At 41.7% G+C, this 25,901-nt stretch overlaps 1 protein-coding gene and 1 long non-coding RNA gene across 2 annotated transcripts in view; one reads left to right on the forward strand and one right to left on the reverse strand.

The window, feature by feature from the left end:
• Positions 1–13,308, reverse strand: part of CIBAR1 (CBY1 interacting BAR domain containing 1) — a 27,936-nt gene extending 14,628 nt beyond the window's left edge. Inside the window, exons 1-6 of the mRNA XM_072803922.1 lie at positions 13,152–13,308; positions 12,448–12,682; positions 10,023–10,091; positions 9,022–9,123; positions 6,901–6,906; positions 4,867–4,971 (exon numbers count right to left, since the gene is read on the reverse strand). Of these exons, the coding sequence (XP_072660023.1) occupies positions 4,867–4,971; positions 6,901–6,906; positions 9,022–9,123; positions 10,023–10,091; positions 12,448–12,682; positions 13,152–13,177 (543 nt within the window). The 5' untranslated portion in view covers positions 13,178–13,308. The remainder of the gene's footprint in view (positions 1–4,866; positions 4,972–6,900; positions 6,907–9,021; positions 9,124–10,022; positions 10,092–12,447; positions 12,683–13,151) is intronic.
• Positions 13,309–14,760: 1,452 nt separating this feature from the next.
• Positions 14,761–17,715, forward strand: LOC140620111 (uncharacterized). The gene is made up of 2 exons (XR_012019850.1): positions 14,761–15,877; positions 17,444–17,715. It is a non-coding gene; the product is annotated as an uncharacterized lncRNA (long non-coding RNA).
• Positions 17,716–25,901: the final 8,186 nt, after the last annotated feature.

Below are 25,901 nucleotides of genomic sequence, written 5' to 3' on the forward strand. Positions count from 1 at the left end.
AGGCTTCTAGTATGAGATTTGTGCATCCCTCTTTATCATAAAAGATCTCAAATGAGGCCTGACTTGGAAAAGAAACAATTTGATAGTAAGGAGGAAAGATGTAGAAAATGAGGTTTCAGAGCCTTGTTTGATATTGACCTCTGGAACCCATTTCTGGAAGTTTGTTAGAGGAGTCTAAATTTAGAGTATAGGTTGTCACACATGACATCATCTTGTATGTAGAAAATCCTAAGGAATCTACTAAAAAATTGTCATTGCTTATAAAGGAGTTCTGCCATGTTGCAGAACGTAAGATCATTGTGCAAAAGTCAGTTATATTTGTGTGCACTTGCAACGAACAATCTGAAAATGAAATTAAACAATTCCATTTATAATAGCATCAAGAATGATAAAATACTTAGGAAAAAGTTTAAGAAGAACAAAACTTATACTCTGAAAACTACCAATGTGGTTAAAATAAATTAAGGAATATTTAAATAAATGGAAAAATAGCCCATGTTCATGGAATAGAAAAATTAATGGTAAGATGGCAGTACTCCCCCAAGTGGATTTACAGATTGTAGGCAATCCCTACCAGAATCCCACCTGACTTCTTTATAGAAACTAACAAGCTGGGGAACCCGGGCAGCTCAGCCATTGAGCGTCTGCCTTTAGCTCAGGTCGTGATCCCGGGGTCCGAGGATGGAGTCCCACATTGGGCTCCCTGCATGGAGCCTGCTTCTCCCTCTGCCTGTGCCTCTGCCTCTGCCTCTCTCTGTGTGTGTGTCTCTCATGAGTAAATAAAACCTTAAAAAAAAAAAAAAAACTGACAAGCTGATTCTAAAATTCATATGGAATTACAACAGATCCAGAATAGTCAAAACAATCTTTAAAAAGAACAAAGTAGGGGCAGCCTGGGTAGCTCAGTGGTTTAGCGCTGCCTTCAGCCCAGGGTGTGATCCTGCAGACCCGGGATCAAGTCTCACGTCGGGCTCCCTGCATGGAGCCTGCTTCTCCCTCTGCCTGTGTCTCTGCCCCTCTTTCTCTTTCTCTCTCTGTGTGTTTCTCATGAATAAATAAAATCTTAAAAAAAAATAAAAAGAACAAAGTAGAAGCACTCACACACCGTGATTTTAAAATGCATTATAAAGCAATGCTCATCAAGATAGTGTAGTACTGGCATAAGGATAGACCTACCTATAGATCAGTGAAAGTCCAGAAACAAAACTATGTCAACTGATCTTCAACAATAGTTCCAAGACTATTCAATGGCAAAGAATAGCATCTTTAATAAATGGTGCTTGGGCAACAGGACAGTCCCATGCAAAGAGATGAAGTTTATTCTTCAGCTCACACCATACATAAAAATTAACTCAAATGGATCAAAGGCTTATTATAAGAAACATTAAAACTATACAACTATTAGAAGAAAATAGGGATAAATCTTCAAGATCTCAGATTTGGCAGTGGATTGTTAGATATTACGCTGGAAACACATGCAACAAAAGAAACATTGGACTTCATCAGAATTACAAACTGTTCTGCTTCAAGGAGCACCATCAAGATATTGAAAAGAACCCTAAGAATGGGAGAAAATAATATCAAATCATAGATCTGAAAAGGGACTTGTATCCAGAATAAAGAATTTTTGCCATTCAATAATAAAAAGACAATCCAACTAAAATATGGGCAAAGGATCTGAATAGACCTTTCTTCAAGGAAGATACGCAAATGGCCAATAAGCATTAGCAGGGAAATGCAACTCGAAACCACAAGAAGCTGCCATTTCACACCCACTAGGATGGCTGTACTGCAAAAGTGATGAACAAGTACTGGTGAGGATGCAGAAAACTTTGAACCCTTGTTTTTTACTGGTGGGAATGCAGAATGGTGCAGGAAGTTTCTCAAATGATTAAATATAGGGATAGCATATGATCCAGCATTTTAAAAGATTTTATTTATTCATGAGAGACACAGAGAGAGAGGCAGAGGGAGAAGCAGGTTCCCTGCAGGGAGCCTGATACGGGACTCGATCCCAGGACACCGGGATCACAACCTGAGCCAAAGGCAGACGCTCAATTGCTGGCCCTGGCCCAGCAATTTAATTAGATATATACCTAAGAAAAATGAAAATCTATGTCCATACAAAAACTTGCACATGAATCATAATAACCAGAAGGTAGAAAACAACCCAAATGTCCATCAATTGATGAATGGATAAACAAAATGAAGTTATATCCATACAATGGGATATTTGGCCATAAAAAAGAATGAATTACACTGATAGAACACATACTATGACATTAAAGCATATTATAGCTAACATATAGCACACACATATATACAGCTAATAATGAAAGCATGCTAAGACAAAGAAGCCAGTCACAAAAACCATGTTATGATTCTATTCACGTGAAATGGCCAGAAGAGCCAAATCCAGAGATTTCAGATTAGTGGTGGCTGCTTAGGGCTGGGGTAGGGGAGGTAGGGGTGTGGGAGGCAGCAAAGTAGTAGGTCTTCCTGTGGCTGATGATAATGTTCTAAAATTGAGTGGTGATGGTTGCACCTACTGGAAGGCACTAAAAATCACTGAGTTGTACATTTTAAATGGGTGCATTGTATTGGTGTATGAATTCTATCTCAATTTATTAAAAAAGGTTTTCTTCATGTCTCACACTTTTGGTGACTACCAAGAGACTTCCTTCCAGGGGCATGATGAAGTAGGTAAAGAGAAAAGCTTGGAAGCCCTTTCCCTCTCTGCGCACCCTCCCGTCTGCGGTCCCTCTCTCTCTGTCCTAATGCTTCAGGAAATCCCAGGTAGTAGGAATTGCAGTTGGGAATTCTCCACTCTCTCTGTCCATTTTGTAACGGGTGGTTGCTTGGGGCATTAAAAACCTCTGTAGAGGTAGTCTGCTGCTGAACTGAACCCACAGATGAGAGACCCAGATTATCACATATAAAAGAAAATTTTGCAGGCATGAGGAGCTGGAGCGGTGCAAGGAATCAGGCTGCCATCACTGATGTAGCCTTCAGGTGGCAATGGAATCAAGCATACCTCACAAGTCTCCATTTTCATCATTCAGGTTAAAGCTAATTATTATTTTTTTTTAATTTAATTTTTTAAAAAATTTATTTATGATAGTCACAGAGAGAGAGAGAGAGAGAGAGAGAGAGAGAGAGAGAGAGGCAGAGGGAGAAGCAGGCTCCATACACCAGGAGCCCGAAGTGGGATTCGATCCCGGGTCTCCAGGATCATGCCCTGGGCCAAAGGCAGGCGCTAAACCGCTGCGCCACCCAGGGATCCCCAAAGCTAATTATTTTAATAACCTTCCTTCCTTTCTCCCTCAGTTGAAGAGATGATGTCAGCAGGTGTAAAACGTTATATCCTGCCCACACTCCCAACTCAGTAAACGGAGTCTGTCTCAGGGCAGCTTTCTGAGATGCCCTTCATGAGTAGCAATCTACTATATTACATACTAGAGGACAAAGTGAATTGAGAGGCCTTTAAAAAAAAGGTTTTTGGTCTTCAGGACCAAACCAGAGACTTCTGAGCATGGCTATCAGAAAAATCAAATTTCTGAGATCCTTTGAACCTGTGATGGGGGTGGGGTGCAAATGAATATTGTTTTGTGGATTATAAAGAGGAATGATGATAATATTGTATCAGATAGTGCTTATTTTATTGATAAGAATGTAACTTAGGGGCCCCTGGGTGGCTCAGTCTGTTAAGCGTCTGCCTTCAGCTGAGGTCATGAACCCAGGTCCTGGGATCGAGCCCCCGTGATGGGCTCCCAGCTCAGCAGGGAGTCTGCTTCTCCCTCTCTCTGAGCACTCCCACTCAGGCTCACTCTTTCAAATAAATAAAATCTTAAAAAAAAAAAAAGGAACATAACTTTTGAAAGCAGGATGTTTTCTTTGTTAATGGTTGTAAAATGACAAGAATATTTTTCTTTGAAACTTGTTCCTGGAAAATTTGCAGTGAGCCAAAACACCTCCTAGATGATTTGTTTTAAAGGACTTAATATGGTCATAAGCAATCCTCCAAATCTTTCCAGGTGCCTATGAAAAAGTCACTGAACACCTTCTGAAGCATTTTACGATAAAATAAGGCAATTCTTGTGAGATCCTATCATGGTGGGTGCAAGTTTATGTGGTTGGCTACTCTTGCCTATTCATTTATAATATGGAGTTACTAGAGAGCATTTAATAAGAATACATCATAATGGAAAACACAGATTTTTTTTTTAGATTTTTTTAAACATATAATTGGTTTATAGTTCAGATTATTGGCTATGATACTTTAGGTAAATTATATATCTGCTTAAATTTCATATAATATATGGATAGCACCACCTCTTATGAGGTTGCTGTAAAGATTAAAAGATAATACATATATAGTGCCTGTAACAGCCTGGGTGCACAAAAACATAGTAAATGTTAGTTTCCTTTGATTAAATAGTACTTGTGATAATAAGCTGAATATCTGGGGAAAGAGGAAAATAACACTTGATGCTTTTTATTTATAGTATCTTTTTCTTATAGACCGTGGGCTAAAAAAATCAGGAATTATTTCATACATTTATTTATTTTTTAAAAGATTGTATTTATTTATTTATTTGAGAGGGGAAGAGAGAGAGAGAGAGAGAGAGAGAGAGAGGGAGGGAGGGAGGGAGAGAGGTAGCAACAGCGAGCAGGAGTGGGGAGGAGAGAGAGAAGCAGGCTGCCCGCTGAGCAGGGAGCCCAATGCAGGGTCAATCCCACAACCTAAGCCAAAGGCAGCTGCTTAATCAACTGAACTACCCAGGCACCCCAAGTTTTCATACATTTAAATAAAACAAAAAATAAGATTAGGGAACATGTATCAAAATTTAACAATTACTTTATTACCTTTATATCCTTTATTTTCTGCTTTTCAAAATTGTCAATAGTCTCCTCCAGATGACGAGTTGTCCGGGTAGCATCCATCGTAGCTCTCTGCAATTCAGTTTCTGCCTGCAAAAGTATTCCCCAACCAAAGATATAAAAAGTTCAAGTTAGAATCCATTCAACTGAGCCTATTTGCAAATGTTACCATTGCACTACTGGCTTTTTGGCCACTGTAAACTGTTCAGTAATACATTTTATCACATAAAATAAGATGATCTATATAATAAGCATGTGCAGAAATAGAGCTTTAAATCTATTAAGTGATACGATTCCTGACCTCAAACCAAAGAAAACCCTCTCTTTCTACAAAACAATTTTTTTCCCTATATCGTCCTTGGATTGTTTCCTGTAAAACAATTTTCTATATTTTCTACTGCTTTCACCTATTTCACTGTCTGTTCCACTTATCGTTCTATTCTTTTTCTTCTCATTCTTTCCCCTTTAACACCTTCTCTTCAAAAAAAGATCTGTGACTGAAGTGTTTTCAGTTTTCTATTTCTTCAAATGCATTAAATGTTTTTTTTTTTAAGATTTTATTTATTTATTTATGATAGACAGAGAAAGAGAGAGAGAGGCAGAGACACAGGCAGAGGGAGAAGCAGGCTCCATGCCAGGAGCCCAACACGGGACTTGATCCCGAGACCCCAGGATCGTGCCCTGGGCCAAAGGCAGGCACCAAACCGCTGAGCCACCCAGGGATCCCCGCATTAAATGTTTCTAATCTTGTAATATCCTAATCAGATATAGTAGAATATACACTACAAATATTTATTTCAGTATGATATAATATATATTTGTATATTCTTCTTAGAGGCTAATAATATTAAATAATATTACACTGTCACCATTTAGTTAAGGCTTAGTACAAAAAAATATATATACAGGTAATAAATTAGATGACAAATCTAGTGCTTAGCTTCATATATTGTAATGACAAGTACTTGTACTACCTGGATCTGTGTTGTATGATCAATATGGTGGACAGTAGCCACATGTGTCTATTTGTATTAAGATTAAATGAAAATTTAAAAACTGTATCGTCATTTACTCTAGTTGCATTTCAAGAGCTCAACAGCCATATATTGGTAGTGGTTACTGTAAAGTGCAAAACACTTCCAATCTACTTATGTATTCCTCTAAAAAAAATCTCTAACTTTAGAATAGTAGTTGCCCACAAATATTTAATAAATATTTAAAATATTTATTATAAATTATGTTTAAAATATTTAAAATATTTTATTAAACAAGTTTAAAAAGCATAGCCTAATTTTGATTAAGTTCTAATAGTTTTGTTTCCTATCCTAGTAGTATATTTGCTCAAAAGTATCACATATCATCATTTAATAATTAATCCATGGGAAAAATGTACATTTCTCATCAAAGCCTAGTGACACATACTAATCTGACATTTAGCCTTTGCTTCCTTTTTTCAAGAAAATGTATAAATTGAAATAAGTAAAAGAGTTTACTATAAGGATCCATTTCTTGACACACCACTTTATTACCCACCTGTGACTGAAATTTTTCATAAAGGAAAAAATACATTTCAAAGAGAATATTTTTTTAAAATAAATTAAAATCATATACTCATGAAATTATATGATCTTGCAATTAGATTATACATTAATTATAACTTTATAGTGATTATGTATTCTTACATTTAGGTTAATTCAAATACATGATTTTAAGATACTGAGTATAAAAAAATATTTGTGTGTGTGTGTGTACATTTGCCATATAGGGTCTAAAATTTTTAAAAACCATATAAACTTTTAACTTTTAATCATACCCAGTGATCAAAAGTAACTTTCTATATTACTGGGCTTGAGATTTTTAAAAATATAACTATCACAGAAATTCAAAAATAAAATAGAGCTCCTTTATAGATTTGTATGAAAACATGTCTAACAGCTATTTGATGGCGTGTTAACTTTCCACTACTGAGAATACCCAAGTAGACTAATACTATTACACTTGACTCATACGATTCTTTACTTGTGACTACTTCCTTTTGACTTATTATGTCTTTGCCCTCCCCATTTTATTGGTAGTTTCAATTTTTTTTTTTTTTAATTTAGATAAGTAGATAGAATTGCCTAAACCACGGGAGGGGGAAGCAAAAGCTACAGCTGGGACATCTTAATCTTCCACTGCCCTCCAGCAACTACTATTCATTTCTGAAAGTCTCAAATCCTTTTACTGAGGCATAGCAACTCACTCAAAGTTACACAGCTATTTTTAGCAAAGAGGATATAGGTTTCTATTCTTTTTTTTTTTTTTCCCTGAAAATTCTTCAAAATTCTATAGTGGATCCATTCGAGTAGGAAATGCTTTTGATTAAAATACTATGATATGACTTTATGAGGGGAGGTATCAGTATATTTAATGAGTCCTGAATGCAAAATGCCTTGTAATACAGTGAGCCAGACTGGTGTTTTTCAAACCGTGTTACAGGAAGCTTTTTCAGGGGCCCCCCAGAGCCTTCCAGGATGAGCACAGAGCCCTGAGATTCTTTTTTACCCCATCCTCTTGTATCAGGGCTACTCCAAGTTATGTTACTTACTGGACTTTAACATCCTTCTTTTGAACTGTCAGATGAATTTTAAGTGTCCATCCTGGTAAATGTTCTGTAATGCTATGAGTGAATATTCTTATATTTATATTAAATACATTTATATCCTTTATCTTCTAGTCTTAAGTTGTCAAAACCCACTCACTTTCCCATTGAGCACAGCAGTTCACCTATAGCAATGATCTATCCTGTTGCTGCATTTTATTTCCCCCCATGTGAACCCAAAGACCGATTTCATCTACAGTTTAAGACTACCTCTTCCATAGCAGTGTTCACAACAGACCATCTCAGTCAGAAACATCTTTACCTTAGGAATATTCATCTCTGTGTTGAGTCTCCATACTAATACCCCTGATTCAATCCTACCAACTGCTCAGGATTCCAGACATGACATTTTTTTCTGCCTTTAAGTATTTTCCTCCAAATAAAACAATAAAATTTTGACCTCTGGTTTACTTCTTAAAAACTGGTGACAACCCTAGTTGTCAGTCATAAATTTTCCAGCATTCTCTGGTTTACCTGACTTGCTTAAAAGCCAGGTTCTGTAATCTAGTTGTAGATGTTAAGCCTCAGTGAGATGTTCCTGTCCCAGCCTCCAGTGGGCACTCCCAAGCCCTATGGCTGCCCATTTTTCTTTATTGCGTGCTTGGGCATATGTACCTTTGGACCAAAGGAAGGAGGACCAGGCATTTGGTGCAACCCCAAATCACTGCTCGAGGGATTCCCCTCAGGGATGGAGGTGTTCTGGAACCTCAAATGCCCCCATTGAGCCATTCCTCATGTGGTTTCTGGCTGAGCTGGGCAGTTAAAACCTTCAGGAAGTAGGAAGGAGACATAAGAAGGAATGGGAAAGAGAGGCAGTGGGATAGATTAGTACTTTCTCTACAGCTGCACCTATCCCAGTTGCTGGGAATTAGCCAGGCACTATTTTCTATTCTTTTCTTTAATCATCAACAAGGCACATTCTAGTTTAAGAGTCAACCTTAACAGAAGAGCCTTGTTACAGGAGACAGCCCTATCTAGATTCTTTTGTGTCCAGCTACAGACCTCAGTTTTACTCTAGAAGACTCTGAAGGTCTTTGGCTGCTAGTCACAATTGTGGTTTCACATTATTGTTTTGAAAGGTGAAGGGAATTATACTGGGGAAAAATGACTTTTCCTTCCTTTGTTCAAAAGCAGGGCAGACAGGGCATTGATATATTAGGATTCATGACAGATGTTTAAATTGATTTTATAATTAATATTCAGTCATCATGTGGAAAAACAACTCAGAATTTTGAACTTTCTATAAAAACATCAACATTTTTAAGTGTTTTATTTTTTGAATATCTATTATGGAAAACAATAGGGGAATGAATTAGTGGTACAGTTTGTTTAAAATCAGTTTATCTCTGTAATGATAATTTGTAAATGTGTTTCTTTTCAACCTTTATATTCAAATTTTCAGCACATTTAAAAGTAAAATGCATATTTTCCATATATATTTACTTTTGTACAGCATACCTTACAAAACATTTTTTTAAAGATCAAAAGTCAAAGGATACAATAACATGTCGATCAGATGGGTTTCGCTGACGTGTTCGTTCTAACTGATTTAACTGCTTAGCTTCTCGATTCCTTGCTGTTAATGTTGCTTTGAGGTCATCCTGAAAATAAGCATTGTTGATTAACAAAAATCTCTGATTTAAGAAATAAAATACATACACTCTGTTTTAAGAATGAGAGAACACTCCTGTTTGGTCCAGGCATCATTACCAGAGGAATTATTACTATTGCAGGATCAGTGTGTGTCTTGTGTGAGAGTGTGCATGTGTGTGTGTTTAATACCTTCTCAAATGATGATACAGATAATTTCAATGTAAACCTATAACCAAATATATATATGTATAATTTTGATTGTGGTGGTGGTTATATGTGTATACACATTTGTCAAAATTCAATGAACACTTAAAACAGGAGAATTTTATGCCTGTAAATTATACCTCAAAGTTGGTAAAATTCAATGAACACTTAAAACAGGAGAATTTTATTGCCTGTAAATTATACCTCAAAGTTGGTTGAAAAAACAGAACTAGGGGTTGTAACATACAGTATGGTGGCTATTGTTACTAACACTACTGCATATTTGAAAGTTGCTAAAAGTTTATCTTAAAAGTCTTAAAAGAAAAAAAATTTCTAACTATGTATGGTGTTGGATGTTAAATAGACTTGTGATCATTTCACAATATTTATAGATATTCAATCATTATGTTGTACACTTGAAACTAGTCAGTTACACCTCAGTAAAAAAAAAAAACAACTTTGTCACACTTTTAATCTACATGTTACTGCCTACTTTAAAATGAAAATATAAACATTCATTTAGTAAAATAAGTTCCGTCCATATATTCTTCATGACTACAAATATTAAATATCTTAAAGTTTCTATAATAAAATACTGCTTCATGTTATTACTTAGTGTAACACTACATTGTACTTTTTATTAAGAGGACAATTACTCTTTGCCACCAGAGTTAATAATAGTAGGAAAAATGAATTTACTTACTCGTTTCATTTTTACAATGGTTCCATAAGCTTTCAAAGGTTCAACTACTTTGGCTTCAAGTCTTTCAACCTATTAAAAATTATTATAAAATATAACTGAAAAGAAACATAGATATATCAAAACTTAAATTCTGAAATAAAACCTGGGCTATTTAACCCAAACATAATTAATACACAGAGTAATGTTTTAAAATGTTTAAAATGTTAGAATTTATCTTTGTAAGTAAAAGAATAATCACTAGAAATTGATAAAACTCAGAATCTTAAACAAAATAAAACCTGCTAAGTCATAGAGTAACAAAGCCGAAAAGTACCTAGTGTGCAATATGACAAGAAAACCTCTCGGGTTTCTAAGAAGCTTATCTCTGCCACAAGATCATCTCTGTATTATTTTTCTTTTATAGTAGATTTTGGGTAAGTTTTAAGCCATCTCAAATTTTACAGCTACCACTTTCAGTGTGTTTGGCCCAGTGTTGGATATTTTACATTATATTATCTCCAAAATGTAATAGTCCAACTTTCCAGATAAGAAAATTGAAGTTGAAAGATGCAGCATGTTGGAAAAATTTAGTGACAATCCTTAAAAGCAAAAGAAGCTTAAAGACCATAGTATTAGGTGCAATTCTTTTCTGGGAAGCCATTTGTAAATTACCAAAGTTTGGAGAACAAGATAAATGGTCTCAGTGTTGCTGAGCTGTGAAACTGCATGGTTGATCTTTTATTTAGAATTAAACTGCTTTTCTTAAACATTATCATTTTTATCATATTTTGAGTAATTACACCTTCAATTAATAGTGCTAGTGGAAGACACTGAAGAAACGGGGTTTTTAAAGGCAGATACAGCATAAGAAAAATAACTCATGGATGTTCAAATTTTCCTTATCAGGACAGGTAATACAAGATGACATTATCTAATTGTTTAAAATGAACATGTATTATTTTAGCAGCAGGAAGAAGGCTTTTTTTTGATGATACATGTTTAATAGTATGTTTCATTTCATATTGGTTTTTATATAAACAAATATAGATAAATGTTTCACTTTAAAAGATTTTAGGAAAATGAAAAAAATCAAGTTCTCATTGAGCATTTAAATATTAGGAATCCTAAAATCAAAACCACGAATAATCAGAATAGTTATCAAAACCACGAATAATCAGAATAGTTCAATCTGTACCATTTCAGATAATCCATACGCTGACCATTCAGTGCAAGGATTATCCAAGTCTTTTTTTCCTGTTCTCCTTTTTGTTGCCTACCTTTTGTTCATTGTTCATTAGCACCTCCACCATTTGGTAAGCAAGGGAAATAAAAAAGGAGAACAAATGTAAATCAAATTCACTTTGCTATTTAATAGCATAAAGGTTTTCTAGAAGGGGGCATTGAAGTTACTGTCTTATGGGTTTTTAAGGTTATATCAGTGAGTATAAATTATTTTTGAAGTCCCCAGTTACGTGTAACTGAGAGTTGCTTGTTTGTTGTAGACTATCACATGACAAGAACTCAACTTTTCCCAAAAGTACCCCCAAAATGTAATTACTACTCAAATTTCTGTATGAATAGCAAGTAGAGGTTTAAAGATCATTATCTTTGTTTTGTGAGGTTTTTCTTTCTATTTTTTTTTTTAAATGACTGAAATTTCTATACGAGGCTTTTTAAAAGTACCAAAAGCAACCAAAAGCACTGATGAGAGGAGTACAAGAGAAGCAGTGCTGCTGCTTCTAACTGGGCAACTTCTAACACTTAACCTGTACCTTGAAACCTAAAATATCTATTAGTGAAAGTGCTTATGAGATACTAGAAGTGAAAATGAGCTTTTAGAAAGAAAACAGTTACAACACCACCTTCTTCCCTCCCTTCCAAAGCAAACAACAACAACAACAAACCCCAAAACCACTCCAGGAAGCCTCATTACCAGTATCTATGATATAAATCAGGAAATCAATGCTGCTTTTCTTTTTGTCAATGAAATATTGGTCACTTCCCCGAGCATTGAAGCAGCAGAGATCTCTTGTCCGTTTACTACTTAATCACTGACATTACCACTCTCCCCATGTTCCATCTGCAGACATACTTTAAAATATACTTACGTGCATACAAGACACCAGTCACGCTCCTTTTCTTCCCCACGGGCACTACGTTTACTACCCCCTGTAAATAGCCACCCCTTGGCCAAAAGCTGGCAAATGAAGTGGGGAAATTTCAGGACTTCAGGACACCCTAACAGTTTAGTTTGAAAACGGTAAAATCAACAAATCACAGGAAGCTTCCCTTTAATAGACTCACACAATGTTACATGGAAATGTAGGCTTATCATCAAGTGTGTGTTCGCCACTGCAGTTAGGTGGATTGCAAGTGACAGTCTTCACGGGTCCTTCATCCACCAGTTCAGGGCTCATTCCTAACAATGACGCTGTGACCTCCATACCTCTGCCTGTCGGTAATCCTGAAGTCTGGCAAACTCATCAGCAAAGTTTTTCAGGCCCTGCTTTAAATTTGGGGTCTCTGTGGAGGCGTACACGTTGATCTCATTCACCAGGAGGTCCGCTTTGTCTCGCAGCCTGGCCGTTTTCCGCACATAAGCAGCAAAGATTTGGCACAGCTCCCCGAAGTGCTTCTCCACATTTGTGACAGCATCTTGCAGTTGTCTGGTTTGAGTGTCCCTGGGGAAAAAGGGGGACACAAAACGCGGGTCATTCTCATTAGAGAGGAGGTGGCTTCACCTCCACGGTCCCGTGGGCATGCCGCAGCTTCGGGGCGCGAACCATCTGCGGGGCCCACGGTGGCCCTCCGGTGGCCTCTCGGGGCCTGGCCTCGGTGCCCCACAGCCTAGGCGCACGGGCGGCGGGGGGCGCTGCTGGGGCTGCTCCGCGCGGTGCCCGCGGCCCCGGGAGGGCCCGTCCCAGCCCCGGCCTCCGCGCCTCCGGGCCTCCGGGCCTCCGGGCCTCCCGGCCTCCGCGCCTCCCGGCCTCCGCGCTCGCTGCCGCCCGGGGAGGTAGGCCCCAGGGCGCGGCGGGGGCGGCGCGGAGGCCCCACCGAGGCCCCCCGGAGGCCCCCGCAGACGGGCCGCCCTGCCCCCGCCCGAGCCCCCGCGTGTGGGCCCCCGGCCAGCCGAGGCCCCGGGGCCGTTACCGGTTTTCCAAGCCGCGCCTCAACATCTCGCCTTGCGCCCGCGGGGACCCTGGCCTGGGCCCAACGACCCGGGCTCCGCGGCGCCCGAGCGAGCGCCCAGCCGCGAGCCGCCGCCTCCTGCAGCCCAGAGCCCGCCCCGCGCGCCGCCGCGCCGGCCCCGGCGTTTCCACGGCAACGCGGCGCGTCCCCGCGCTCAGGGCCCGCGGCGGCGGCGGCAGGGCCGAGGACGGGCGAGGAGGGGGGCGGAGGGGGGCGGGGGGAGGAGGAGAGGAGGGCGGAGAGGAGAGGAGGGGAGAGGAGGGGAGGGGAGGGGAGGGGAGGAGAGGAGAGGAGGGAGGAGAGGAGAGGAGAGGGGCGGAGAGGAGGGGAGGGGACGGGAGGGGAGGAGAGGAGGCGCGCGGGGGGCGGGGGCGGGGGCCAGGGCCACGCTGAGCCCGAGCCGCAGTGGCCGCTCACCTGGCAGCCTCTGTCCCCGGACGCCGCCCCCCCTCCCCGCCCCCCACCCACTCCCCACCCCCCTCCAGCGGGGACCCTGCCTAGAGGCCGCGGCGGACCCCGCGAGGAACCTGGAACCCGGGCCCTGGGGCTGCCTTCCCTCGGCGCAGGGCGCCCCGGCTCCTGCTGAACTCGGCTTCTTCCTGCGGGGGGTTGTTGAGTCCCGTTTTCTGGACGAGATTGGGTGCGACACCCGGCTCCTACAAGGACAGGAAGGACGGAGCCCATCCCGAGGGCCCCGAGAGTTCGTGAGGTGACGGCCACCAGGCTGCTGCGCAGCGAGCCCGAGGCAGGAGCTCGCAGGTTGGCCTTGAGCCTCCCGGGCCTGGCCGCCAGCCCTGCGCTCAGGCTCTGCCTCCCTGACGGCGGCGCCGGGGCTGCCCCTCCGTGGTGTCTCGTCTGGACTGTGCGCTGTCGCCCCTCGTCTACCCTGAGCTCCTGGGGAGAGGCCGCCTACTTTGGGCCTTGGATTCCCGAGGCTTTACCATGACCGACGTTCGTCTTGGACCCTCCACCGCCTGCCCTGGACGCGGCGGCCGTCCCGTTCCTGCGGCCTCCCCTCCGCTCCTGCGCTGGGCCCCGCGGCCATCCCGTTCCTGCGGCCTCCCCTGCCCTCCGCTCCTGTGCTGGGCCCCCGCGGCCCTCCCGTTCCTGCGGCCTCCCCTGCCCTCCGCTCCTGTGCTGGGCCCCCGCGGCCCTCCCGTTCCTGCGGCCTCCCCTCTGCTCCTGCGCTGGGCCCCGCGGCCCTCCCGTTCCTGCGGCCTCCCCTGCCCTCCGCTCCTGCGCTGGACCCGGCGGCCCTCCGGTTCCTGCGGCCTCCCGTCGGCTCCTCTGCTGAACCCCGTTGGCCCTCCCGTTCCTGCGGCCTCCCCTGCGCTCCTGCGCTGGGCCCCGCGGCCCTCCCGTTCCTGCAGCCTCCCCTCTGCTCCTGCACTGGGCCCCGGCGGCCCTCCCGTTCCTGCGGCCTCCCCTGCCCTCCGCTCCTGTGCTGGGCCCCGGCGGCCCTCCCGTTCCTGCGGCCTCCCCTGCCCTCCGCTCCTGTGCTGGGCCCCGGCGGCCCTCCCGTTCCTGCGGCCTCCCCTGCCCTCCGCTCCTGCGCTGGGCCCCGCGGCCCTCCCGTTCCTGCAGCCTCCCCTCTGCTCCTGCACTGGGCCCCGGCGGCCCTCCCGTTCCTGCGGCCTCCCCTGCCCTCCGCTCCTGCGCTGGGCCCCGCGGCCCTCCCGTTCCTGCAGCCTCCCCTCTGCTCCTGCACTGGGCCCCGCGGCCATCCCGTTCCTGCGGCCTCCCCTGCCCTCCGCTCCTGTGCTGGGCCCTGGCGGCCCCTCCCGTTCCTGCGGTCTCCCCTGCCCTCTGCTCCTGCGCGGGGCCCCGGCGGCCCTCCGGTGGCTTCGGCCTCCCCTCCGCTCCCTGTTGCACTGGTTCCCCAGGCGCCCCTTGGGTTCCAGGTGCTGGGCTGAGCTCCGAACACCGACGGTAAAGCAAAATCAGAACAGTCTCTACGGTCGCAGAGCTCAGTCTCCTCGGACGGATGGACACCAATCAGACCAACGCACATGAGGTCACCGCGACCTGCGTGCCACTGTAGGTGACAACCTGCGGCCTAACGCGGAGGCCTGAACCGGCCCTTCGGCTGACTCGGCACCACGAGGGGGCTCTGCTCTGCTCCGAAGGGCTCTCCTACAGCCTCCCGGCCGTCTGGGGGTCAGCCGGTGGCTGGGTGGTAGAATGGCCTCGCTGGCAAGTGTCGGGGTGGGAAGGCTGTCAACACGCCAGTGAGCTCTTGCACACTACCACACGGGCAGTAAGCAAAGTGCATGGTGCCAGGGTCGCCCCTACTTGATACAGAAGTCCGCTTTGACCTACTTGGGGGAAAGTATTTCATTGAGAAAGTGACATTTGAGCTGAGGCCTCAGGACTGGGGAGGGGTTGACTGGGTGTGGGAGGAGGGACGGTAGAGGCAGATTCCCTCCCTCCCACCCCTGCCCGTCAGTTTCCCCTAACCTCCACATCCCCTGCCTCCATTCCCTCCATCTCTCCTGCATCCCTAATCCCAGCCACTGCCGTCCTTCACCTTCACGGCAGCCCCCCTTATTGGCGTCTCCGCACCCACAGTTGAACATTGCCATGCAGAACATGGAGAGCAGATCCTGCCAGCCTTTCAAAGCCTCTGCCCCATCATCTGAATGTTTATGTCTCCCCCAAAATCAGATGCTGAATGCCTAAGCCCAAAGGTGATGGTATTAGGAGGTGGGGCCCTGGGGTAGGGGGCGCATGGGGCACTTGGTTAGTGCTCTTTGTAAAGGCGGCTCCAGAGAGCTCTGGGGCTCCTCCTGCCTTGTTACACTGGGAGGAGGAGCAAGAGGCCCTCCCGGCCCACGGCTAGTGCCTCCAGAACTGTGAGAAGCAAATGTCTGCTTTTTATAAGCTACCCAGTTTATGGGGTTTTGTTTTTGTTTTTTGTTATTGGTTTTGGTTTCTTTGTTTGCTTGCGATAGCAGCTTACATGACTAAGACAGACACCCACTATGCATAAAATCAAATTTTAAATCTTGACCCTGGCCATGAGGCTTGCTTATCCATCCACTCTCACTGCCCCACTATGTTAGAGCTACGGTAGCTTTCTGTTCCTAGCATGCAGCAAGCTCATTGTAGAATCAGTTTTGTGTTTGTTATTTTCTCTGCTTAGAGCACTTTCCACTTAGATCTCCACATGGCTGCCCCCTTCTGGTCCCGTAGAGTTCCCTAGGCACAGAGTCAGGTGCTCTCTGACCACCAAATTATTACCATATCACCCCGTATTGTTTCCTCCGAAGCACGTACCACTCTCGACGTTGACCTATTTGTGTATAGGCCGTTTCTGGCTCCCATGACTAGAATACACACAACTTGTGTTCTGCACACAACTAGGCACTTTGCTATCTTGTTCACGTCGTATTCTCTGCACCACCAAAGTCCTTGATTTGTAGTGGGAACTCAGTAATTAGTTGAACTTACCAAAGGAAAAATGGATGAGTGAAAACCCCATGAGAGCGAAAGCAAGGGGTGTTTGAGGAAATAGGAGAAAATCCATGAAGCTGGAGTGGAGGCGGCGGGCATCATGAAGGTGACGTAGTTGGAGTGGCGGGAAGGGGTCAGGTCATAGAAGGCATTTCAGCCCTGCTAAGTAAGGATGTGGTCCTTGCATCAGAGGCTTCAGAGAAACAGAGCCGATAGTGTATACGTAGACATACCAGATAGGGGGTGCGTACACGTTCTTACCATCTATCCATCCATCCGTGCACTTTATTATAAAGAATTGGCTCATGTGACAATGGGGGCTAAGTCCCAAGATGGGAGGTCAGCAAGCTGGAGACCCAGGAGAGCTGATGGGATGAATTCCAGTCTCAAAACTGGCAGACTCAAGACCTGGTACGTCTGGCTGAGTCTGAAGGCTGGAGAAAACAAACAAAAAAAAGCAATATACTAGTTTAAGCAGTCAGGTGGAAAGCGTTCCTTCTCCCTCAGATTTTTTTGTTCTGGTCAGGTCTTAATTGATTGGATGAGGCTTACCTACATTAGGGAGGACAATCTGCTTTACGCAGTCTACTGGTTCAAGGGGTCATCTCATTCTGAAACATCCTCACAGACACACCCAGCGTAATGTTTGGCCAAAAGTCTGGGCCTCCTGTGGCCACAGTCAAGTTGACACATATTAAGGATCACAGTCTTTATCTTAGTATTGATGTGAAGGTATTTATATGTTACAGCAGCAACTACCTTATTCATCATGTAACTTTTAAATCTTTTCTTTTTTTAAGATTTTATTTATTCATGAGAGATGCAGAGAGAGGCAGAGACACAGGCAGAGGGAGAAGCAGGCTCCCTACGAGGAGCCCAATGTGGGACTCGATCCCGGGACTCCAGGGTCACACCCTGAGCCAAAGGCAGATGCTCAACCGCTGAGCCACTCAAGTGCCTCAGACTTTTAAATCTTTAAGCAAAGGCCTCATGTAAAAATTTTGAACGAATATGTATTGTACTCTTCCAGCCTCCACTGAACATACGGAATGAATATGTTCTAGGAACCATTCTCCTGAGCTCTGGGCTCTTCTTCGGTCTTACTCTTGTCAACAGATATTTCAAAACATGTATCAACATAATTGTTCTTAAACCTTGTCAACACTTGGAGGAACTTTTATATAAAAGGCTATACTTTCTCCTGGTACCTATGATCTCATACAAGAGGAGCCGGGGGCCTGAGAAGGCCAAGTGCTTTGGCCCTTAACACATGACGAAATAGTAGAGGAGTTGGGATTACCTCTGTCTGCTCCTTCCAGTGCTCTTTCCACTATCTTTAGATAGATACATCTCTCTCTGTCTCTCACACACACAACACACGTTACGATTTTTTTGCAAAGTTCTTAAACAAATGTAAAAATTAAATAAATTACTTTAAGTATGTCATTCCATATTTGGAATAAGGAGCATATGTGCCCATGGTCAGTCCATCATGGGTGTAGCATTCCAAAATCTTTGGGAATTATCGTTCCAGTGTAACCTGACTTTTCAGTGGCTTTTCTTAAACTACTACATATTTGTATATTTATGGTGAGACTGGCACAATTTTATTTTTCGTTAACATTGAATGAATTCCAACTTACTTAGGCTGGTTTAAGAAAAGTCCAGTGGAGGCAAAGAGTTACATTAACCTCATTCACTCGTTTATTCAGCACTATTTACTGAGAACTTGTCCTGTACCAGGTGCTAGATTTACCTGGTAAATCTACCAGGTAGGATTTTTTTTTTTTAAGATTTTATTTATTTGAGAGGACAGAGAGAGAGAGAGAGAGAGAACATTCACGAGTAGGGGGAGGGAGAAGCAGACTCCTTGCTGAGCAGGGAGCCCGATGCAAGGCTAGATCCCAGGTCCCTGGGATCATGATCTGAGCTGAAGGCAGATGCTCAACTGAGCCCCCCAGGTACCCCTGGAGTTACCATTTTTTAACCCAAATGCCCTGCATGAGGTGGAAGGAGACAGAAAACTGTTATACACATAACTGGATCAATTTTTTATTTTTTTTTCCAATCATATTTCTTTGGAACTTTCGAGGTGATGGATGATATAGTTTAGATTGCTTGATATGTTTATTTAATTTATTTAAGTTATGTTATTCTTTTCTTAATCTTAGCTTTCCCCTCCCCTCCACCTTTGTCCCATTTCAGAAATGAAGATGTTAAGTGAACAACCGTGATCTATTGTATTTGCCGTTGTTAATGCCTAAGCAATATAACTTCAGATGTAGCTGTTTCATGTTAGATAGCTTTAGCAAATTATTTTAATGCTGATTTTTTAAAAAAACAAACTTCTTTCTAGCAAATGATTTTGTTTATTATTTGTTTGATTTTATTTTATTTTTTTACTCCTGGGCGATTCAGTATTTGAGGGGATATAAGGACTCCCTCTAGTGGTAAATGTAGTAGTTAAAATCATTTGATCAAGCCCTAAAAGCCAAGGGGATAGGATGAAACGGGCCCAGACTCCTATCTCTTTATGATCAGTTTTTGAGTAGAACTCTCCTATAACTGGCCTTCCCAGTATCTTGAGGAGTGAATATCATTAAGTGATGAAGCACATGGGCTTTGGTAGGCTCTGAGGCCTCACACCTAGATTTAAAGGCTGGCTTGATCACTCTCTTGGGGACTGGCATGCATCAGAGTCACCTAGAGGGCACGTTAAGACACAGCTTTCTAGGCCCCCTGCCTGAGTTTCTATTTTAGGAAGTCTAGGGTGAGAGCCAAGAATGTACACTTATAACAAATTCTCAGGAGTGATGCTGCTGATCCAGGGACTGTAGCCAGGGCCCAAGGGTCCTAGAACACCTGGTTCCAGGGGTCACCACTCCCAGCTGACAAAATCCAGAGGCACAGAAATGAGATGTGGTGAAATAAGAAATGATTTATCACTGAGGCCGACACCGGGAAGACAGCAGACTAATATCCCAAAGACTGTCTCCAAAGTGCTGAAAAGACTGCTAGGTTTATGTAGGGAAATGTGGGACAGAGGTCGGTGGGTACTTGCAGGTGGGCAGTGCAGGTCAGGTCAGTCGTTTTCTTGGGGTTGACCGCGGGGGTCTTGCTGGCACCAGGGCAGGCCTTATTGCTTGAGGGGGTAGTTTTGGTTCCCGTCACGGGGTGCTTTGCCCACCGGGTCTTTTGCCTGAGTTAAAACTTAAGTTGGGAAGAACTGAACTAGTTAGAAAGCACAGACTAAGGGAAAAAACGAAGTCAAGTCCTCTTTCAAACCCCACACTCTGAGAAGCATGGTCCTTGACTCCCTGAGTGATGAAACTAAGCCTTACGTCCCTCAAGGTTAACCTCAAGGTTAACAACCGCAGGGTTGTTGTGAGGATTAATGGGGCAGGAGATGCTAAGTGCTTAGCAGGGTACCTGAGTGAGTGCTCCACAAAGGTTAGCTCCTATGGATATCAGAGATCCGTCAATGATTTCGAATTTGAACAATAGGTAGAACTTTTTAATAATATTGTTGAGCTAATATTGTCACTAAGTTATATCCGTGATTTTGCTTATGATTAAGGTCTTTGTGCTTGACACTGTACTAAGCACTATTAATAGGTCGATTAATATCTCTCTCATTATTAATATGTTAGTTAATATGATCAGTTTTTGAGTAGAACTCTCCTATAACTGGTATCTTGAGGAGTGAATATCATTAAATGACGAAGCACATGGGCTTTGGTAGGCTCTGAGGCCTCACACTTAGATTTAAAGGCTGGCTTGATCACTCTCTTGAGGACTGGCATGCATCAGAGTCACCTAGAGGGCACGTTAAGACACAGCTTTCTAGGCCCCCCGCCTGAGTTTCTGATTGCATTGAAAAATTGATAAAATGAAACAAAAACCACACACCGAAGGGGGGCATGTCAGATGAATACAGGGGCCAATTGAAAGAGCTCCCAATGGCCAAAGCTGGAAAAATTTGAGCAATGAAATACAGATAGATTATAACCCCAGGTGAAAAACCAACATCCCCGAGTCCATGCTGAGATCAACGATTGAAAGAAGGAAGGAAGGAGTGCGTAAGTACATGGGGAAGAAGAGACAGATCCCCCATGTGGAGGACAGCAAGGTATGTCCTCAAAGAGGTGAAGCCTACCTGCCCACTCCTTAAATGTAGGCAGCCCGGAGTGACTTCTTTCTAAAGAAAGCGGAAAAAGAGTAACTTTAAAGTAGTAGTGAATAACCACCACTCCAGCCGGGTGACTGAGGTCAGTACCGACGGTGATAAGTCCTGTTACAAGTGTGCACCTGTTACGTGGTGTAATGTTACTGGCAGCTTACACTTGGGGCCTTCTTCCTCAAAATCCATAACCTCAGGGTGATTGTGAGAAACACAGCAGAGGAATTCAAGTACAGGGACATTTTACAAAATATCCTGAAAACTGTCAAGTCATTAAAAATAGGAAAGTCTGAGAAGCTGCCACAGCCAAAAGCTGTGTAATGTGGTATCCTGTATGGGATCCTGGGACAGGAAATGGTAAAAAAGTAAAAACTGAGGAAGTCTGAATAAAACATGGAAATAAGTTAAGCAAAGGTCTTTGACTTTTAGAAAAAAAATAATACATATCCATTATTAAAAGTTCCATCAAAACTTGAGAAATATAATAAAAATGCCAGTGTTCTATGATAAAATATTAATATTAGGTGAACATTTTTCCGGATCTATTTTTCTAAATTGATTAATCTATTTAGCTATTGATAGGTAGAGGTCGAGCATACACATACATATATACATTTACGTATATAGAGTAGACATGAAGGCAAATAATCGTATAGAAATAGAATCTTTGTGTGTCTCAGATTTTTATTTCAGGCATTATTTAATTTTTTTTACATTATGAAACATATCAAACACACAGAAAATAATTAACTGACCTCTACATGTTTATAAGGCAGATTTTACCATATTTGCTTCAAAATTTTTGTAATAAACAGAAGTTCCAGATAAGTTAAAGCCCTACTCCTTCATCTTGTCCTCTCTTTTCCTTTTTCTCAAGATAATCACTATCTTCAAAGTGGTGCATATTCTTTCCATGTCTGTTTATATACTTCTACTTTATATATGTATTCATCAATGATACGGTATTTTTTATGTTTTTAAATTTTTTGTAATTAGTATAATATTTACATACCTTTTTGAAATTTACCTTTTAACACAACATTATGTTTCAGAGGTTTATCCATATTGTTACATTTAGTGCTGTGTAGGTTTCTATTGTATGAATAAACCACAGTGTTTGTATTCTTCTGGTGAATATTGGCTGTTTCCAGTTTTTCACGCTGCACTGTATATGTATTTTATTTTCCCTAGAGTATCTATGCAGAGATGGCTTACCTTTTCATGTTGTTTGCAATAACTTTTGCAGAACAGAAATTTTGAATATTAGGCCTTTAGATTCCTAGTTGGAATCTATTTTTGTATGTTCTAGAGGGGAGGATCTAATTTTATTTTCTTCCAAATGGATAACTGCTCATACCAGATTAATTTATTGAATTATTTATCCCCTACCCCCCCCAACTGATTTTTATTACTACTTGTGTCACATGCCAAGTTCCCGTACATATTTTGGCCTTTAAAGGACATTCTTTTTTTTTTTTTTAATAGACATTCTATTCATTGACCTATTTGGTCATAGCCAGGCCAATTCTAAATGGATCAAATTACTTGAAACCAAGAGAAACTTGCCTATAGATCTGTAAGACAGATTAAATTGGCCTTAATGTGACAAAATTTTTTTTCTTGTTTTTTTTAAAGATTTTTTTAATTTTTTATTAATGATAGAGAGAGAGAGAGAGAGAGAGAGAGAGAGGCAGAGACACAGGCAGAGGGAGAAGCAGGCTCCATGCACCGGGAGCCCGACGTGGGATTCAATCCCGGGTCTCCAGGATCGCGCCCTGGGCCAAAGGCAGGCGCCAAACTGCTGCGCCACCCAGGGATCCCGCAAAATTTTTTTTCTAATGGATGTGACTACAATTTATTTTCCTAACCCTCCTTTTTTAGATAGCTTCATTGACATATAATTTACATAGCATATAATTCACTGATTTAAAGTGTGCAATTCAGGGGCCCCCGGTGGCTTAGTCGGTCAAGCGTCTGTGTTCAGCTCAGGTCATGATCCCAGGGTCCTAGGTTCGACTCCTGCTTTGGACTCCCTGCTCAGCAGAGAGACTGCTTTCCCCCTCTCCTTCCGGGGCTCCTCTGCTTATGGTCTCTATCTCTGTGTCAAATAAATAAATAGAATCGTAAAAAAAAAATTAAGTGTGCAATTCAATCACTTTGAGTATATTCACAGATTTGTGCAATCATTACCACAGTCCATCCTGGAGCATTTTTATCACCTCAAAAAGAAACTCCATACACATGAGCAATCACTCTCCATTTCTTCTCAATCCTCCCAGCCCTAGGCAATCAGTAATCTACTTTCTGTTTCTAGAAACTTGCCTCTTTTTTGACCTGTCATATGAATGGAGTTATACAATGTGTGGTCTTTTGTGGTTGACCTTTCACGTAGCATAATGTTTTCAAGGTTCATTCATGCTGTAACCTGTATTAGTATTTTATTATTTTTATTGCTGAGTAATAATCTATTGTATGGATATACCAATTTGATTTACCCATTCATTGATTGATAGGTGTTGGGTTATTTCCACTTTCTGTCTATTATGAATAGCGCTGCTGTAAACATTTCTGTACAAGTTTTTTGTGTAGACATAGGTTTGTATTTCTTGAGTATATACCCAGGATCATATGATAACAGTACATTTAACCTTTTGATGAACTGCCAGACTGTTTTGCAAAGTGGCTGCACCATTTTACATTCCCACTAATGGTGCATTGGGGCTCCAATTTCTCCACATGATTTGCAATATATGTTATTTTCCTTTTAAGATTTTATTTATTTGAGAGAGAGGGTGGGGTGGAGAGGGGCAGAAGGAGAAGCAGGTTCTCCGCTGAGGCAGTCCCAGGACCCTGGGATCATGACCTGAGCCAAAGGCAGATGCTAAACCAACTGAGCCACCCAGAAGCCCTGCAACATTTGTTATTTTCTGACTTTATTGATTTTAGCCATCTTAGCGGGAAAAAATGATAGCTCATAATGGTTTGGATTACCATTTGCCTGATGGCTAATAATAAGCATCTTTTCATGTCCTTATTAGCCATTTGTCTCTCTTTTTTTTTGGAGTTTTTAAATTGAGGTAAAATTAACATAGTGTTGTATTAGGTTCAGGTGATAATGATGATTCAACAATTCTATACATTACTCAGTATAGAGCAATGCAATGTACTCAGTGCTCATCACAAGAAGTGTACTCTTATTCCTCTCTATCTCACTCATCTCTCCACCTACTTCCTCCTGGCAACCACCAATTTGTTCTCTGTGTTTGAGTCTGGTTTTTTGTTTGTTTGTTTGTTTGTCTGCTTCTCTCTCTTTTTCCTTTGTTCATTTGTTTTGTCTCTTAAATTCCACATATGAGTGAAATCATATGGTATTTGTCTTTGTCTGTCTGACTTATTTCACTTAGCATTATACCCTCTGGGTCTATCTATGTTGTTAGAAATGACAAGGTCCCAATTCTTTTTTATGGCTGAATAACATGATACCATATATAGTTTATATCTCCATATATATCTCATATCTTTAAACATATCATATATATCTCACATCCTTATCTCTATCTATCTATCTATCTATCTATCTATCTATCTATCTATCATCTATCTCACATCCTTATTCATTTATTTATGAATGGACGTTGGGCTGTTTCCATATCTTGGATGTTATAAAATATGCTGCAATAAACATAGGAGTGTGTATATCTTTTTGAATTAATGTGTTCATTTTTGAGAGGGTGGATACCCAGTAGTGGAATTACTGGATCATATGGTAATTCTATTGTTAATATTTGGGAGAATCTCCCTACTATTCTCCATAGTGGTTGCACCAATTTGCATTCCCACCAATAGTGTACAAGGGTGCCTTTTTCTCTGCATCCTTGTTATTTCTTGTCTTTTTGAGACTAGCCTTTCTGACAGGTATATGGTGATATATCATTGTGGTTTTGATTTGATTTGCATTTCCCTGATCATTAGTGCTGTTGAGCATTTTTCATGTGTCTGTTGATCTTCTGTATGTCTTCTTTGGAAAAATGTCTATTCAGGTCCTCTGCCCATTTTTTAATTGGATTATTGGGGCAGTTTTTTGTTGTTGTTTTTGGCATTGAGTTGTGTAAGTTCTTAATATATTTTGGATGTTATTGGCCATTTGTTTATCTTCTTTGGAGAAATATCTCTGTAGATCCTTTGCCCATTTTTAAAATTGGTTATTCTTTTTATTACTGGATTACGAATGTTCTTTTTATATTCTAGACACAAGTCCCTTATCAGGTAAATGATTTGCAAATATTTTCTTCCACTATATGGATTGTGTTTTCACTTTCTTGATGGTGTCTTTTGAAGTACAAGAGGTTTTAATTTTGATGAAACCCAATTCACCTAATTTTTATTTTGTTGCCTTTGTTTTTTAACATAGACAACTTTGTTTAACCTAAGGTCATAAAGAATCACTCCTATATTTTCTTTTAAGAGTTTTATAGTTTTGGCACCTACATTTCTGTCTATGGTCAATTTTGAGTTAATTTTTAGTACAGTGTAGGGAAGGGGTTGAATTTTATTCTTTTGCATATGAATATTGAGTTGTCTGAGAACATCATTGAAGGGACTATTTTTTTCCCTACTGCACTATTTTGGCACCCTGTTGAAAATCAACAGGCCATTAGTATAAGGGTTATTTCTGTATCTTAGTTCTCTTCCATTTATTTTTATGTTGACTTACATGATATATATCTTGATCCCTATGCCATTACTGTGCTGTGTTGATTACTACAATTATGTAGTAAGTTTTGTGGTTGTAAGTTTTGAAATTGGGGGAAAATAGGATATTTTTAAAATATGGTTTTTAATTAACTTTAATTAAGTTTTAAATAACTTTAATTTTATTGAATTTAATGAGAGAGGAAAAAAATAGAGCATAAGGATGTCTTGATTTAGAAAATAACTTTCCCATCCCACAAGATGCTAGCTCTTAAAAGATCTAAGATTTGAAAAGGGAATATTACAGATGTCATTAAGAACTGAAGTTTTTATATTTTGTAAACATGTGGTTCATTTTCAGATTCTATGATTAACTCTGCTATAAA

The sequence above is a fragment of the Canis lupus genome, chromosome 28 (assembly GCF_048164855.1).
Source record: "Canis lupus baileyi chromosome 28, mCanLup2.hap1, whole genome shotgun sequence".
Taxonomy (NCBI): Eukaryota; Metazoa; Chordata; class Mammalia; order Carnivora; family Canidae; genus Canis; species Canis lupus.